Raw genomic sequence first — 17,815 nt, 5'->3', positions numbered from 1 at the left:
CTGGGCATTTGTCAAAGCCAGGAAGACACCCAAACAGTGCACCAGCCGATTGAAGAGAGGAGAAGGACAACAGCTACCTAAGCGTAAACGAGTGGTGATTCTGTATGTGGCGGGAGTGTCGGAACAATGAAGCATATTTTCCAAACACTGCGCCTCAGTTGCTTTCAAACCCCAAAACACGCTGCGCCAGAAATTGGTCCACCCCAAGGATCGAGTCCCCCGGCACAAACAGAGCAATATAGTGTACACTGTTAAGTGCCAGGAGGATTGCCGTGACTTGCACATTGGGGAAAGTGAACAGACCCCTGGCCAAGAGGATGGCACAACACAGGAGAGCTAACATGTCAGGGCAGGACTCTGCAGTCTACACCCATCTACAGGCCAGTGGCCACTCTTTCAAGGAGGAGGATTTGCACATCCTTGATAGGGAGGAACATTGGTTTGAATGGGGAGTCAAAGAAGCCATCTATGTTAAGTGAGAATGATCATCCCTGAACCGGGGGGGGGGGGTGGGCTAAGAGTACATCTGTTGCCATCTTACAATGCTGTGATTGCAAAAATAATTGAGTAATAGAAGCTAGGTTAAGAGGAGAGGTGACGATTGGCAAGTAGCAGTATGGTTTCATGCCAAGAAAGAGCACTACAGAAAGCATATGACAGGGTGCCAAGAGAGGAGTTGAGGTATTGTATGAGGAAGTCGGGAGTGGCAGAGAAGTATGTAGGAGTGGTGCAGGATATGTATGAGGGCAGTGTGACAGTGGTGAGGTGTGCAGTTGGAATGACAGATGGGTTCAAGGTGGAGGTGGGATTACATCAAGGATCGGCTCTGAGCCCTTTGTTTGCAATGGTGATGGACAGGTTGACGGACGAGATCAGACAGGAGTCTCCGTGGACTATGATGTTTGCGGATGACATTGTGATCTGTAGCGAGAGTAGGGTGCAGGTTGAGGAGAGCCTGGAGAGGTGGAGGTATGCACTGGAGAGAAGAGGAATGAAAGTCAGTAGGCGCAAAACGGAATACCTATGCATGAACGAGAGGGAGGATAGTGGAATAGTGAGTATTCGAGGGGTAGAGGTGAGGAAGGTGGATGAGTTTAAATACTGGGGGTCAACTGTTCAAAGTAATGGGGAGTGCAGAAGAGAGGTGAAGAAAAGAGTGCAGGCAGGATGGAGTGGGTGGAGAAGAGTGTCAGGAGTGATTTGTGACAGAAGGGTACCAGCAAGAGTTAAAGGGAAGGTTTACAAGATGGTAGTGAGACCAGCTATGTTGTATGGTTTGGAGACAGCGGCACTGATGAAAAGACAGGAGGTGGAGGTGGAGGTGGCAGAGCTGAAGATGCTAAGATTTGCGCTGGGAGTGATGAAGAAGAACAGGATTAGGAATGAGTATATTAGAGGGATGGCTCAGGTTGGACGGTTTGGAGACAAAGGAAGAGAGGCAAGATTGAGATGGTTTGGACATGTGTGGAGGAGAGATGCTGGGTATATTAGGAGAGGGATGCTGAACATGGAGCTGCCAGGGAAGAGGAAAAGAGGATGGACAAAGAGGAGGTTTATGGATGTGGTGAGATAGGACATGCTGGTGGCTGGCGTGACAGAGGAAGATGCACAGGACAGGAAGGGATGGAAACAGATGAGCCGCTGTGGCGAAAGTAGTAGTAGTAGTAGTAGTAGTAGTAGTAATATTAGTAGTCTCTCTTCTGCATGCTGTCTGTCCCCCTCCTCATCGCCCATATGACTGCATCATTGACCTCCTCCCCGGAGCACCTCTGCCTTCCATTCACCTATATAATGTTTCCTGGCCTGAGAGGAAGGCTATGGAAAAATACATTCATGACTCCCTGGAAGCTGATCTAATCCTCCCCTCTTCTTCTCTCATAGGAGAAGGATTTTTCTTCGTGGCTAAGAAAGATAAGTCCCTTGGTCCTTGCATTGATTACTGCAGGCTCAACATCACTATGAAAAATAATTATTCTCTGCCCCTATTCAGCTTGGCTTTCGAGCCCCTTCATGGCGCCACAATATTCTCTAAACTGGATCTCAGGAACGCCTATCACCTGGTCAGAATCAGTGAAGGACACGAATGGAAGATAGCCTTGGAAACAGCCGACTGACCTCCTGGTATACCATGTCTTCCACTTCCATGGAATCCCCACAGACATTGTGTCTGGCCGGGGTCCCCAGTTTGTATTGCAAGTCTGGAAGAGCTTCTGCCAAGCCCTTGGAGCTACAGTGAGTCTGTCTTCTGGTTATCACCCCCAGACTAACAGCCAAACGGAGCGGGCCAAGCAGGACCTGGAAGCAGTGCTTTGTTGTATGACCTACAAGAACTCAGCCTCCTAGAGCACTCACCTAGCCTGGATCAAGTATGCTCACAACTCCCAGTCATGTGCAGCCTCTAGTATGCCACCCTTTGAATGTGCCATGGGTTGTCAACAACCTCTGCTCAAAGCACAGGAGGAGGAGGTCTCTGTTCCTCAGTTCAGGCTCACCTTCATCATTGTCGGAAGGTTTGGAAGGATGCCCATGTCTCCCTGCTCCCCTCTGCTGACCGCAATCAACACATTGCTTGCTGACTGTCATCGGAGATTGGCCCCCACATACCAACCAGGTCAAAAGGTTTGGCTTTCTACTCAGGATATACCATTACAGTCCACGTCTAAGAAACTCACACCCTGTTACATTGGCCCCATTGAGACTGACTCTATTATCAACCCCACGGCAGTTAGACTCAAGCTGCCTCCTCACATGAAGATTCATCCCATGTTTCATGTCTCTCAGTTGAAACCTGTCTCCACCAGCCCTTTACCTCCTCTAGTTGTGCCCCCCACCCCCTCCCCCTATTATCGACAGCCTATCCTGTACCATATCATCCTGTCTGTGAGTCCTGCGTTTGGGTCCTTTCCGAGTTTGTAACAGTAAGGCCAAGTTTTTGATAGGTTAAATATTCAGGAGCCATTCTGCTTACAAGCCCAGAATGAAAGATGTGTATAACTAACATAACCATGACCCCAGCGTATTATTCTTAGCCCCCACTGCCATTAAACAGTACTGAGAGCAGAGAAAAAGCATTTTCACTAGACTAGACCTTCACACTTTATATTTCTTTGCACCAGTACCAGGGTTATTTAAGCAATATCACACAAGAGGGAGTGCTGTTATACTGAATATCAGCACGACTGTGATTCGGTTGTAAGTACAAGGCCACAGGCCGAGTATCGAAGTTATGGTCGCCTCACAGCAAGTTATGTACAAAATTATGGAGGCGGAGCATAATTTTGCACAGGTAAAGTTAAAACAATTACAGCATGAAAAACTGTGCTTGTTTAATTTTCATTCTTGCATTTTTTTTCATTTTTTTTTTCATTTTTTTTTTGGCTGTACTGATGTGAGACTCCTCAAATATGGGAGAATAAAATGGAGATTTATAGATATATTATACTAATGGTGATTTATCAAGCCTGGTAGCCTGTTGCAGCACAGGTAATTGCCTCTATTATTTAATGTCCAAGGAAAGCAGGCATTAACTTTGTTTCGAGCACTGGAGCAGGCATGGCAGCTGTTCATTTTCTTAGAACAAGACTTCCTCAGTGGGAGAAACGACTTTCTGATGTCCAAGAGAGTGTAGAGAGTAAAAAAACCAACAAGCTTTTCAAGTTATAGAAGTCTCTAGTTAATGGATGAAATCAAACACGAGTTGGAGCCTAAAACAAAAAAAGAAGCAATGAGACCGTAACAGTGATGAAATGCCTCTGTTCATTTCTAAATCCACTACTTGGGTGTATTTAGTGTGCGTGGCTTGCCTTTGTGCACAGCGGCAACTGGAATGAGCACCATTTACAACGCAAGGCTTCATAAATACCCCCGAAACCAGATAACTCACAGGGGACCGCAATTTAGAAGAAGAGGAAAAGCCACTTTATTTGACATTTGTATTCTTACAATGAATGTGTTCTCTGCATTTAACCCGTCCCGTTGTGCAGGAGCAGTGGGCAGCTGCAGCGCCCGGGGACCAACTCCAGTTCTTCTTTCCATTTTTTTTTTTTTTTACTACTTTATTAATCCCAGTGGGGCAATTCTTCCTCTGCCTCTGTATTTAACCCATCCTAGCTGTGTAGCTAGGAGCAGTGGGCAGCCGCCGTGCAGCACCCGGGGACCAACTCCAGTTCGTCTTGCCATGCCTCGGGTCAGGGGCACAGACAGGAGTATTAACCCTAACATGTACGTCTTTTTGATGGTGGGGGAAACCGGAGCACCCGGAGAAAACCCACTGCAGACACAGGGAGAACATGCAAAGGATGACCTGGGATGACCCCCCCCCCCCCAAGGTTGGACAAACCCAGAACCTTCTTGCTGTGAAGCAACAGCACTAACCACTGGGCCACCATGCTGCCCAAGGCCACATTGCCTTGCTCAGGGGCACAGGCAGGAGTATTAACCCTTACTGTCAAAACACTATTTTGCAATCGGTATCTTTAATATGGTCCTACAGTCCGGTGAGGAAAAATCATCAAAATAAACAAAAAGAGAAAGTTATATCATCACAGAACATTTGAAAACATACATTAATATATCTTGTGGTACTTTGCAAAAACTTACTTTACTGCATACCCTTCAAAAACCTCCAGTAATTGAGTCCCAAAGTACTCAACTTGATAGTCACAGATAAAATTACATCATTTTATTAGATATGCATTTTCTCAAGCTCATATCAACGTCCAGTCACAGAAGGTTGAATCACTTCATCTGGACACATTTCCATCCATCCATCCATCCATCCGTTACCCAAACCGCTTATCCTGCTCTCAGGGTCGCGGGGATGCTGGAGCCTATCCCAGCAGTCAGGTGGGGAGACACCTTGGACAGGCCCCCAGTCCATCACAGGGCCCACACACACACATTCACACCTAGGGACAATTTAGTACGGCCGATTCACCTGACCTACATGTCTCTGGACTGTGGGAGGAAACCGGAGCACCCAGGGGAAACCCACGCAGACACAGGGAGAACATGCAAACTCCACGCAGAGGACGACTCAGGATGTCCCCCAAGGTTGGACTACCCCGGGGCTCGAACCCAGGACCTTCTTGCTGTGAGGCGACCGCACTAACCACTGCGCCACCGTGCCGTCCAACATTTACCGAGAGAAACGTTCCCTCACTTAAACCTTTCTCTCAATAAATGTTGTGTCCAGATGAACTGATTCAACCTTCTGTGGTTTTCTGATCTGGATCATTGAGCATCAGGACATCGATGTCCAGTGTTAACTGGCAGCTTCTGACTCTGATGATTCAGTACCAACATGTAGTTTAACATTCAGAAGAACAGTTTTAGTTATTATCTCCTATGAAGGCAAGAACAGGGAGCACTTTTAAGTGTGGTGAGATGCTACATTCATTTTGGATTGTGGTCAGTGTCTATTGTACTTTTCACGGTAGTGACATTAACAGCATTATCCATATCACTCACGTGGCTCAAATAACATGATGAACTCTTTAAACGGTCACAAGATTTTTACTAATATTGTTTGCCACATAAGCAGATTTTGACCCAAAAGGACATAGTATTTTGTTAATCTATTATAAATGATTACTGCACCAAGAATCTATCCACCCATCTATCCATCCAGCCACCCATTTATCCATCAATCCATCCACCCATTTATCCATATATCATCCATCCACCATCTATCCATCCACCCACCCATTTATCCATCCATCCATCCACCCATTTATCCATATATCATCCATCCACCATCTATCTATCCATCCATCCATTTATCCATCATCTATCCACCCACCCACCCATTTATCCATCTATCTATCCATCCATCATTTATCCATCCACCCATCTATCCATTTATCCATCTATCCATCCACCCGTCTATCCATCCATCCACCCATCCATCCAGCTGAAGGTTTCCAATATTTCATGTCTTCTATGTGTGTGTGTGTGTGTGTGTGTCTCAAGTCAACTCACCCTTCATAAAGGTTGCAGGCGTCCACACAGGTTCGTCCACGGCTGAAGTAGCGGCAGGACAGGCACTGGTCTGGGCCTGGACCCCAGCACCCAGCATCTGAACACAGCAGGTCACAGACCATATTCTCCATGGCTGGTCAGTGCACACATTCACGCACACACACACACACACACACACACAAGAGAGCATATGAACCATTAATATAGCAAATAATATCAAATCATGGTATTTTGTAATATATCAGATATGATGTAATACAACAAATATTAAGTTACACAATCAATACACAGAATAGCATGACAACTCTGTGTCAGCCGGTGCAGAGCAGTGCCTGCCCTGGTGATTGAGAAGAACTTTTCTCCAATTCAATTCAAGTTGAGTCGATCAGCCGCTGAGTGGTCCACCTTGAAGTACCCTTATCAGAACGGGAGGGATACCTCGCCAAATGCTAATAGAGCACACCGGGCGTGCTAACAAGAATAGCTAATGCCTGCCCCATTGTGCACACAGTATCTCAGATCTCTTTGTTGGAGGTGCAGAATACCTCATAATTCTCATCATGGAATTGAGCGCGCGGCATTGTGCCAGACTCCAACAGAAACTTCCCTTTTCAATAACTCACAATCTTGTGTTAGTAAGCTTGAAGTTCAAAGTTGCTAGAAGGTGTGAAAAAGAAACAAAGGTGAAAACCTCATGAGCCATGGAGCAAGGCACACGCTAGCATACACACCACCGATGACGCACGAATCAATGCCGTCATGGAAATGAAGATCAGGTCATGAGGCCGTGTGTGTAAGGTGGACATTAATGTTTCGCCCTTCTCACAAGAGTCGCTGTATCAGAAGTCTCATTAAAGAGTTTAAAACTTGACTACATGGGGATTTCATCAGTCACGGCCATGGGAGTGCAGGCAGCATGCCTGCTGTATTTGAAAGAGGGCTAGCTATACGGTGTGTGTGTGTGTGTGTATGCACCAGGGTGTAGACCAACTATGGAGCCAGGTTAGCGACTCGCTGTGAAGCGGGCTGAAGAGCCAGCTGTGCTGCTTCATTACAATAGTGCTGAGCCAACAGTGATTAAGCACCGGGGCTCAGACAGCACCTGCAGATGCCATGCAGACTTAATGATTTGTTTAATGTAGATTTAAGGAGCAGAAGGTTGAAAAACAAGCCAGCGACTTCATCAGCTCTTCTTGAGACCATGACTATTGGATGTCTTTTTCCTCTTTCGGTCTCAGTCTCATTCTCTCTTTGTCGTGTTGCACCATAAGACCATGGCCATTACATAGCTGAATGTCCCATTCCCCTCTTTTGTGTCCAGATCTGATTCTCTCTATAGCTCTTATCCTCTTATCCTCTCTCTCTCTCTCTCTGAGTGCATGCTGGGAGTTTGATGAGTTCGGCAGAAGGTCTGTAAGTTTTTCTTGATTTTTCTTCTTTTTTTTCCTGTTGTGTTTATTGTAGGATTGTTTTGGAGTTGTTCTTATTGTAGTTTGGTGTGTGTTCAGTGGTTGGTTTTGGCAGGCCAAACCGTGCTTCTTGGCGGGCCTGGCATCCTTTGAGACGCCGTCCCTGTCTTTGAGGCACGGAGAGAGGGTAGCAGCGCGACCCAATACCACAGTGGAGCAGGTGCTGTTGGTGGTAGGAGAACAGGTGGGGCACGGAAACATCCCGTTTGCCTCACAAATGAATAAAGTGGCGGTTGCATTCATGAAGGACCAGGGGTTTGTCACCAGCCGGTAGAAAACGGCTTGCTCAGAAACGATGAGTCGACACTCGTTTCCTCGCTGGCGGCGCCTTCCGCCTGGATCACCGCGTCCGGAGTCCCTCCTTTTATTTCCAATGAGGTGCTGGCGCAAGAACTGAGGTGCTCCAGGAGGTTTGTGAGTGGATTCTGGATGGTGAATCTGGGCTGTAAGGACACCAAACTGAAGCATGTCCAGTCTCTGCGGAGTCAAGTGCTCATGTATTTGGACTCTCCGACTCAAACACCGGATGCCTCTCTCCGTGTTAAGCATGAGGAGGGTTTCTATAGGGTATATGCTAGCTCTGGGAGTAGTAAGTGTTTTGAGTGTGGAGATGTGGGTCACAAGCGGATTGCTTGTCCCCCATAGACAGCACGCAGCGGGATCTGCTGTGGCTGATGTGTGTGACAGCGGGGAGGGGAGCAGCGGGCAGCGGGCAGCTGACGATGGAGAGCGAAAGGCTGCTGCGGCTGACGACGGGGTGGGCAACAGGTCGATGAGACTGACAATGGGGAGGGGAGAAGCGGGCGGCAGATGCCGCCAGAGGTTGCTCCTCCTGTACGGAGCGAGGCCGGCGGCTCTGTGGTTGGAGCCGCTGGTGCATGCGGCTCTGTGTCCACAGATAATTTAGCAGGGGAGGTGGAGGCTGAACCTGTGGGCCGGGACAGTGCAGAGAGAAGATTGACATGGGGAGGCCGGGGCGTTTTGCAGTACAGGAAGCTGAGATGCTGCGGGTCAAATTGGACAGCGAGGCAGAGGAGCAGGTGATGAAGCCTGCTGGTTGCCGTGACAGTGTGACTGACATGGAGTGTGGTTCTGATAGTGCTTCTGTAGCGGACAGTATTTCCCAGAATGTAAACTTATATTCATTAGAGGGGATTAATAGTTTTCCGGATGAAATCAGTTAATGTCAGAGATTACTTTCCTGATGTGGTCAGTTACTACACTTGTAAAAAGTTGTTGGGTCAGATTTACTGGATAGCAAGAAACGTTATCGCCTCAAGAAGCATGCCATTGATGTCACTGAGAGGTTTAAAAGTGCCATATGGCTAAAATGGTTAAGAAAATGAAACTCTCCATTTAAATGTACCATGATCATACAACACTGGGTGTTTATCTCTGCTGTCTTTTCCTGTCTGGCTTCTTACTGGCCTGTCTCTTTTCTCCTCATATGCAGGGCTGAAGGGTGGCTTCATTAAATATGAATGGGGGCAGAGATGCACAGAAAAGAGCTTTAATAACAGAAGTAATCAAGCAGAAAAGACTGGATGTAGTTTTTCTACTAGAAACGCACAGTGACAGCACACATGAAATAAACTGGGGCTTATGGTGGGCAGGGCAGCGTGTTCTTAGCCATTGGACACATCTCAGTGCAGGAGTTGCCATTTCATATGTTCTTCTGCCTTAAACGCACACATTTTACCCAGCACGGAGATTGTGAAGGGCAGAGTCCTTACAGTGACAGCTGAAATAAAAGAGTTTAAGTTTAGTTTTATTAATGTTTATGCACCAAACCAAGGCTCTGAGTGTGAAGGGCTTTTTTTTTTTTAAATGTTGAAAGAAAAATGAAGGGGCAATGATCAGGAAGGTGTATTGTATTGGGTGGAGACTGGAACTGTTGCACTGAGCTTACTTCAGATAGGACTGGAGAGGAGCCACTGTCTTGTCCCATGTCTTAAAGAAAGCTGAATTGGTTGAAGTGTGGAGGATGAAAGTTAGTGCAGCTAGATTACACAGGTGTTACGTATCTAGTTCTTTTACTGCTCAAGTTGTTAATTGTCAGATCCACCCTGTCGCTCTTACAGACCGTCATTTAGCTTTAATGTAGCCGATTTTATTTCCCACTAGAGAAAAAAATTGGCATTTCCACGTTAAATTATTACATGATCTTAATTTTTGTGAAAATGTTAAATTTTTTGGGATTATTGGAGATCTAAGAAAGACAATGTTCTTTCTCTTACTTGGCGGTGGGAGATAGGAAAGACTCAAATTAGGGTGTTTCCCCCAGCAATACACATGTAATCCCACAGCTAACATGAAGAGAGCTGTACAGGAATTAGAAGAAGAGCTATGAGACCTGGAGGATGTCTCTGTCTCACATACTGATCAGCAGAATAATGATCTCCTACACTGTAAAAGATAGCAGCTGAACGCCTTCCCGCAAAAGAGAGCTAAAGGAGCTTTAGTCCAAGCAAGCGTCAACCAGACTCCAGGACATGGATGCACCAACCACTTTATTGTTTAATTTAGAGAAGGCAGTGGTTTAAAAAACAAAAAAAACACAAGAAAACACAAACAAATAAATGGTGTCTTTATCTCCCTGATGGAAAGGTGACCACAGATTCAGCTGAGATGGGGACACATGCCATGGACTTCTACACAGATCTGTTCAGGGCAGACAGCTGTCATGTGGACTCTGCTGCAGGAGCTTCTACAGGGCCTTCCTCAGCTGAGCCCAGAAGAACAGGATACACTGAGCTCGGACATGACTCTGGATGAACTGACTGCTGCTGTGTCTCAGATGGCATCAGGCAAGGCTCCAGGAATTGGCGGCTTACTATCTGATTTTTTTTAAACATTTCTAGAGTGTTGTGGGACAGGATCTTCTGCACATTTTTTTAGTGTTCTAAAAAATCGACCAGCTTCCTGTAGGTATGCAGTTCTCACTCTGATGCCTAAGAAGGGAGATTTAGCCCTTCTAAAAAACTGGAGACCAGTAGCTCTTTTATGTATAGGCTATAAAATTTTCTCCAAAGTTTTATCAAAAAGACGAAAAATATTTATTGAACTGCTGATTGGTGCAGATCAATCTTATCGTGTTCCAGAAGATCTATGCTTGATTTTTTTTTTTTTTTTTTAGTGATGAGATATGTGTTTAATATGGGCGGCATGGTGGCACAGTGCAGTCAGTTAGTGCAGTCACATCACAGCAAGAAGGCCCTGGGTTCAAGCCCCAGGGTAGTTCAACCTTGGGGGTCGTCCCTGGTCGTCCTCTGTGTGAAGTCTGCATGTTCTCCCCGTGTCTGCGTGGGTTTCCTCCGGGTGTTTCGGTTTCCTCCCACAGTCCAAAGACATGTAGGCCAGGTGAATCGGCCGTACTAAATTGCCCCTAGGTATGAATGTGTGTGCGTGCGTGTGTGTGTCGGCCCTGTGTGATGGCCTGGTGGCCTGTCCAGGGTGTCTCCCCATCTGCTGCCCAATGACTGCTGGGATAGGCTCCAGCATCCCCGCGACCCTGAGAGTAGGATAAGCTGTTCGGATAATGGATGGATGGATGTGTTTGATGTATCTAAATTATATAATATAAATGTTGGTATTTTATCTGTTGACCAAGAGAAGGCTTTTGACCGTGTAGATCATGGTTTTCCTTTTCTCTACCTGGCAGGCCTTCGGTGTTGGGGAGGGGTTCTTGTCCTGGATAAAGCTGTTGTATAGTGGTGCGTGTTGGTGTAGTGAAGGTGGGGGGAGGGTTAAGCTGTCCAGTGCCAGTTAGGAGAAGGACCTGGAAGGGCTGCCCGATCTCAGGCCAGCTTTACAGCATTGCCATTGAGCCTCTCCTGTGTACGTTGAGGAGCAGGCTGAGGGGTCTCTCTCTGCCAGAGCTAGCTCAACACCCTTCTGTTGTTGTATCAGCATACACAGATGATGTTAATGTGTTTGTCCAGGGAGAGGAAGATGTCCAGGAATTAAAAGAAAGCCTGATCCTATATGAAAAGGCTTCTTCAGCCATGGATAACTGGAAAAAAAAGTGAGAATTTTTTGGTGGGTTAGTGGGGCTTGGGGAGCCCTCCTGATATTCCTGGGAACCTTAGGTGAGGAGGAAGAGGTATTTAAGTCCTAGGAGTATTTTTAGGAAGTGAGGACTTTCAGAGGCAGAACTGGGAGGGAGTGCTGGAGAAGGTAGAAGCCAAGTTGTCTAAATTGAAATGGTTGCTACCCCAGCTACAGCTAGTTCATACAGGGGAAGAGCTCTGATCGTAAATAACCTGTTTGCCTCATCTCTATGGCACAGACTCATTGTTTTAGTGCCATCACCAGGCCTTGCGGAAGAGATGCATAAGCTCCTGGTGAATTTTTTTCTGGTCTGGTCAGCACTGGCTGAGATCATCGGCCTTGTATCTCCCAGTGGCAGAGGGAGGACAAGGACTTATAGTCATTCTATCCAGAACTGCAGCATTCAGACTAGAGACAGCACAGAGGCCACTATACAGCTGTGGTCACTGTTGGTTGGCTTCTGCTCGGCTTCTTCTTTTGGAAAGCTGGCCGGCTTGGATTGGACAAACAGCTTTTTCTGCTGAGATCATCTGAAGCTGACCTCACCGCACTTGCACCTTTTTACAACTCGGTGGTTGAAGTCTGGCAGATGCTGAAGGTCACACAAACTCCTGACCCTAGACCAGGAATGTGGCTTTTTGAGGAGCCACTGTTTTATAATGACGTCCTTGCGAACACCACCTTTTCCTCTGCTACAGTTAGGACTAAGTTTGTTGAGGCTGGCATTACTAAACTGGGTCATCCAACAAAAACATCAATGGAAACACTTTGTGGCATCACCAACATCAGGTCCTCCAGAGTAATGAGGAGGGTTGTGGAGGAAGTCTGGTAGTCCCTGTCTGGGCCACTGACAGTGTTTGCCGAAAACCGTGCTCTAGGTGACCAATAGAATGATGACAATGAGTATGTTTTTCCCTCCCTGATTGTCGGCCCTGCTGTTGAGGTATGGTAAGGGGGGAGTGGACTGCTTCTTTCCCTGAATACACCAGTGCTGGGTAGTTTCAGCTGTTGTGGGAAGAAGCAGCTTTATCACAGCTGTGTGAAGGTACTCAACCTTTGCTCTCTGGCTGAAGTCAAGGAGTCCAGGTGGGCTGAGGTTTTTGCTTCAGACTGTATCCCTAAAGGCAGGTGGAGGGTTCTGTATAAGTCTTCTGTTGAGAAACAGATGGCTGACCTCCAGTGGAGGATTATACATGGAGTGATAGCCATGAGCAGAGCACTGGGGAGGACTGTCCTTTCTGTACTCAAAGGGAAACATTAAAGCATTTAGTGGTCTCTTGTCCTCGATTAGTGGGATTATTTAGAGTACTGCAAGAATGGGTGGAAGAGCTTTGGGAGAGGAATTCTCTGCCCCCTTGTTTATTTTTGGGCCTAAATACGCAGTAAGTAAAGGACTGCTTCTGGTCCTAGTCAATTTTTTTCTTTGGAACTGCTAAGCTAGTGATCTGGAAGGCCAGGAAGAACAAGATGTTGGGTCAGGGCTGGAATGATGTGGCGCAGAGTATGAAGGTTTGGTGGCATCTTGTCTGAGAATAGAGCACGCTTTCTCCACCCTGACCAGTAATCTGGACTCTTTCCAGAGCTGGTTGGGCACAGGAGCACTTTTAGTAATAGACTCATTCTGCTGAAATACACTACAGCGCGCCACATGAGGTCATCCCTGCCTGTGGCCGTCACTTTACAACTGCTCCTTCAGAGTGTCAGACAGTCGGAGTTAATGGGCATTGGACTGGCCCTTCAACTTGTTTCACCCTGTCGGGTTTTGTTTGTGCGGTTTGTTTTGTGCTGCAGTAATGCAGTATAGATAGGGTGTATATGTGCACCATGCTTGTTTATATATTTTGTTCTTATTTCTATTTCTTATCTTATCTTTTATTTCTATTTGTTTGTTTTTCTTGTTTCTATTTTCTTGTTATCTTGTATCTTGTTAGTTTCTAGGTTTTTTTTCTTCTTAGTAGAGCACGAGTGTCTGTAATAGAACCCAATTTCCCCTCGGGGATGAATAAAGTATTCTGATTCTGATTCTGACTCAGGGCTCTGTGGGGGCTAATACAGGTTTTATGTTCACTTAGGGATGATGGGTCACTTGTTCTTAATTTTTAATTTATTATGGTCATGTGTGGTTGTGTGGGTGTGTGTGGATGTAGGACAGTATGTGACAGGGAAGATTTTTTTTTTTGTAATTTCATGTAGCCACAGCAATGATGCCTGAGATGTTGTTGTTTTTTAGCTTACCAGTTTATGTTCACATGATGGGAATGGAGGATTTTTGTAATGTGATGTGAATAAATGTTATTTTAAAAGTCAAAAGTCTCTCTCTAACTCTTGTGTTACCTCCCAATGCAGAGTTCTCAGAAGACTGCTGTATGTGAGAGTGTTATAGTAAGACAATTGCAACACGCTGAAGAGCTACGGATCCGGTAGAAACCAGCTACCATCCCATATGTGATTTGACTGATTTTTCCCTCAATCGTCAGAAATTAAATACTGTTTCCTTGCCTAGTTTTCTGTTTTGCATTAAATTCTTCTCCTCTCTTCTGTTCTCTCTGTTGCCTTATGTCCAGAAAGGGAGAAAAAAATCTTTATTTTCTCTGTAAGGTGCTGGCCAGGAACAAGCCAGGGGCCATGGTAAGATTTCAGCCATGTTCACGTCCCTTCTACATGAGTACTGAGAGAGCGAGAGAGAGAGAGAGAGAGAGAGAGAGAGAGTTTGCTTGTAAGGCCAAGGATGAAAGTGTTTGCTTTCATCAGAGACAAAAGCAGCTCTCTCGGATTTCCAGGACACACTTTGTGCTACAACACCAAGGTGAGTCGACTGGTTGGAAGAGATTAAGAGGGGTAGAGATGAGAAAGGTGGGCGAGGGAAAAAGAAAGCAATGGAAAAGCATGCGAGCGGTGGTGGTGGTGGTGGTGGCGCACTTTGAAACGCTTCCTCCATCGATATAGCTCATGGCAACATGAAGTGGATGCAGACTTCAGAGGTTTCTGACCCGGCTGGGAAAACACACTGCGCCGCCACAACCGCACAACATGGCACCACAAGCAGGTGGTGTGTGTGTGTGTGTGTGTGTGTGTGTGTGCGTCGGGAGGCAACAGAGGATGTTGTTGGGGACCGCTGATGAGCACTCCTAACTGGCAGGCAGATGTTGCCTTGAGACAGCGCTGATCACACTGTTGCGTCACGCTTCTCTACCCCGCGAAAAATAGCAAACGCAGAAAGAACAAACGGGAGTAAGAGAGAATAACAGAAAACCGAGAGGAAGAAAAAAAATAGAGAAAGGAGAAAAAAATAAAGAAATAATGAAGAAAGAAACAGTGGAAGTGAGCGAACAAATGATCAAACCTCCGTTCTTGCGATGCCGCGAGGATCAAAGGAAGGGGAAGCGGTGGTGCAGATTGGAACTTAAATGAGGTGGTTAAACTTGACAGTGCAACATGATTGCTCCAGGAGGGGGCACTTGCCTCCTCCTCCTCTGTTTCTCTCCCCTCTATCAAAGGCATCATTGAGGAGGAAGCAGGGCAGCCAGTGAAGAGACTAATGAGTGTAGGCAGGCAGCTGGGGGAAATGATCCCCTTCCACCTTTCGCCATGGCAGGAGGTCAGGAGACGCAGGGGGAGTGCTAAGTATCTTCACGGCCCAAGAAACTGCCCTCCACCTTTCCTAATTTCAATAAAAGTAGCACAATCGCTCAGCCCCATTGGAAAGCACATTCAGGATTATGCAAAATATGTGCAAAACACACACACACACACACACACACACACACGAACAAAGACAGACAGACAGACAGACAGACACACACACACACACACACACACACACACACACACACACACGCCTTGTCCTCTCTGTCCTTCACTTCCTGCAGGGGTGTCAGACTTGCCCTTTCCCCAGTCCCTGCTAGGCTCAGTCAGGAGCAGTGACACACACATACACAAGTGTGTGCGCACACACACACACATGCACACATGCACACACACACACAACACACACACATGCACACATACAGACATGTATGCATGCCCAGGTGCACACACACAGCCGTGTGCATGCACAGGTGCACACATATACTCACTCACTCACTCACACGCAAACACACACACACACACACACACACACACACACACACACACACACACACACACACACACACACACACACACACACACACACCATCATGTGGAGTCATGGTCATGGAAAGTTGAGTGACTATAGTCACCTCAAAGTCAGGTGTGTGTGTGTGTGTGTGTGTGTGTGTGTGTGTGTGTGTGTGTGTGTGTGTGTGTGTGTGTGTGTGTGTGTGAGAGACAGAGAGACAGTAAGGTGTTGCCCAAGGGGGAAAAAAGGGGTATGAGAAGAGCAAAGAGGTGCCAACTCAATAATGCAGAACTGGCTGATTAATGAATATAGTTCATAAATGAGTCATGTCGTCACATTTTTGGCAATGACAAGTGACAAGTGACGAGCGCTCCCATTTCCACCACCATATTTTTCTCTCATTAGCGTGGCTTTCTGCCTAATTTTTATATAAGACGAACCTTTCATCACCTTGCGTGGCACTGCTGGGGAATTAAGCTAATTTGGGGGAGCACTTATTACAGAACTTTGAAGTTTTCTTTACAAATGAGAGAAATAATTGTCTTAATTTTAATAGGACGAAGACAATAGGGGGAAGGAAGCGACAGAGCCTTTCACCGTTTCCCTCTATACACACCTCCCCCTTTATCATACGTGGCCCTAACATGTGTCCCTTTCTAGATATTATTTTGCTGGATTATTATAAATCACTCCACACTTCCACATGCACCCCTGATGTACAGAGAGAAACCATATTGTTTCTCACCCATACGCACATTCCCCTGCATTTCATTTCCCTTTATAATGCTAATGCTAATTAAAATGGACAGTAAATTCTTTCTGGGTTTAAGTTTAAACGTTCATTTGGGAAGAGACAATGCACATTAATCAGCATTCGAGACACATGTAAATGTACCCGAGTTAGATAACAGGCCAGTTTCCACTGTAAGTCCATTTATCTGATGTTCGGCATCCTAGGATAATAAAATGGTACAACATTTTTTTTTTTAAAATCAAATTAAATTTGATAAAATAAGATAAAAAAATTCCACCTTCCGTAACATAAGTTGTCACATAAGTATTAAAAACCTACTTTCCGCTGCCTGTATGAGATGTGATGCAGCTTCCTGTGATGTGATGCTGTTTCCTGTGACCATCTTCATTTGCCTTTAGCTGCAATTTATTAGCTAATAGGCTACTTTCCATCAGCAGCTCTTTGCCTGATGTTGTTGGGCATCCTAGGATAAAAAAATAGTACCAAAACAATTAAATAAATAAAATAAAAAACAACTAAATAATGAATTAAAATAAATTTAATTTAATAAAATAAAATAAAATTATTCCACGTAAGTATTATAAGCCTGCTTCCCGCTGGCGTGATTTAGTTCGTACTCGTTTTCCACAAGAACGTGCCTCCGTCACGCCTGGATTCCGGGAAGACCCGCCCCTACTCTATCTCTGATTGGCTAACCCTATCCCTAACCCTAACCTTAACCAACCTAATCAACGGAGGCAAGGAGTACTAGCCTATCAGAGGCAGAGTTCCCGGAAAACGGGTACGAAAAAAATCTCGCTTCCCGCTGCCTGTATGAGATGTGATGCAGCTTCCTGTGATGCGATGCAGCTTCCTGTGATGCAATGCAACTTCCTGTGATGCGACGCAGCTTCCTGTGACCGTCTTCATGTGCCTTTAGCTGCATTTTCTCCACACTTTACTGTTAATGTAGGCAAATGTTTCCCTGGTGTTTCAGCCGGTTACGCCCACAGTAATCCAGAGGAATCTGATGTCCACAGCAGCATTTTCGGACCGTTTTGAAAGTTTTGCTGTCCACATGGAAACACCAAAACAATAAAATAATGCTTAGTGTCTTCTACTGGGGCGTGCGCAGGCCCCCTGAGCCAGTAGCTTTACACTGATCAAGTGAAAATCATCCATCAACTTTTTCATAAAGCTCTATTTTTCTTGTCCACACTACAGTGCCAAACCGCCATTTTCAAATTCATCAGCTTTGGAGAGTGTTTTTGAAAAGATCCATTATGAAGGTCGAAAATTGTTGGCTTAGTGTAGATGGAAGGCAAAAATGGGGGGGTGTTCAAATTTATCCATGGACATAGCACAGAAGCTCCAGTTCATTTCGGGTCCAAATCACCCTGGACATTATGAGGTTTTGCTCTTTCTGATTACAATCTAATGACTCAGGAAGTGCGTTAGGGGCGTTGGGGATTTATTAGACACCTC

At 45.9% G+C, this 17,815-nt stretch overlaps 1 protein-coding gene across 1 annotated transcript in view; it reads right to left on the bottom strand.

Annotated features, from left to right (window-relative positions):
* LOC130120391 (receptor tyrosine-protein kinase erbB-4-like) overlaps positions 1–17,815 on the bottom strand; it is a 472,615-nt gene that overhangs the window by 131,510 nt on the left and 323,290 nt on the right. The window contains exon 13 of the mRNA XM_056288936.1: positions 5,980–6,112. Within this exon, the coding sequence (XP_056144911.1) occupies positions 5,980–6,112 (133 nt within the window). The remainder of the gene's footprint in view (positions 1–5,979; positions 6,113–17,815) is intronic.

This window comes from Lampris incognitus, chromosome 11 (assembly GCF_029633865.1).
Source record: "Lampris incognitus isolate fLamInc1 chromosome 11, fLamInc1.hap2, whole genome shotgun sequence".
Lineage (NCBI taxonomy): Eukaryota > Metazoa > Chordata > Actinopteri > Lampriformes > Lampridae > Lampris > Lampris incognitus.
Note: the sequence above shows the minus strand (reverse complement) of the source record. Positions and strands in the feature narration are given on the sequence as shown.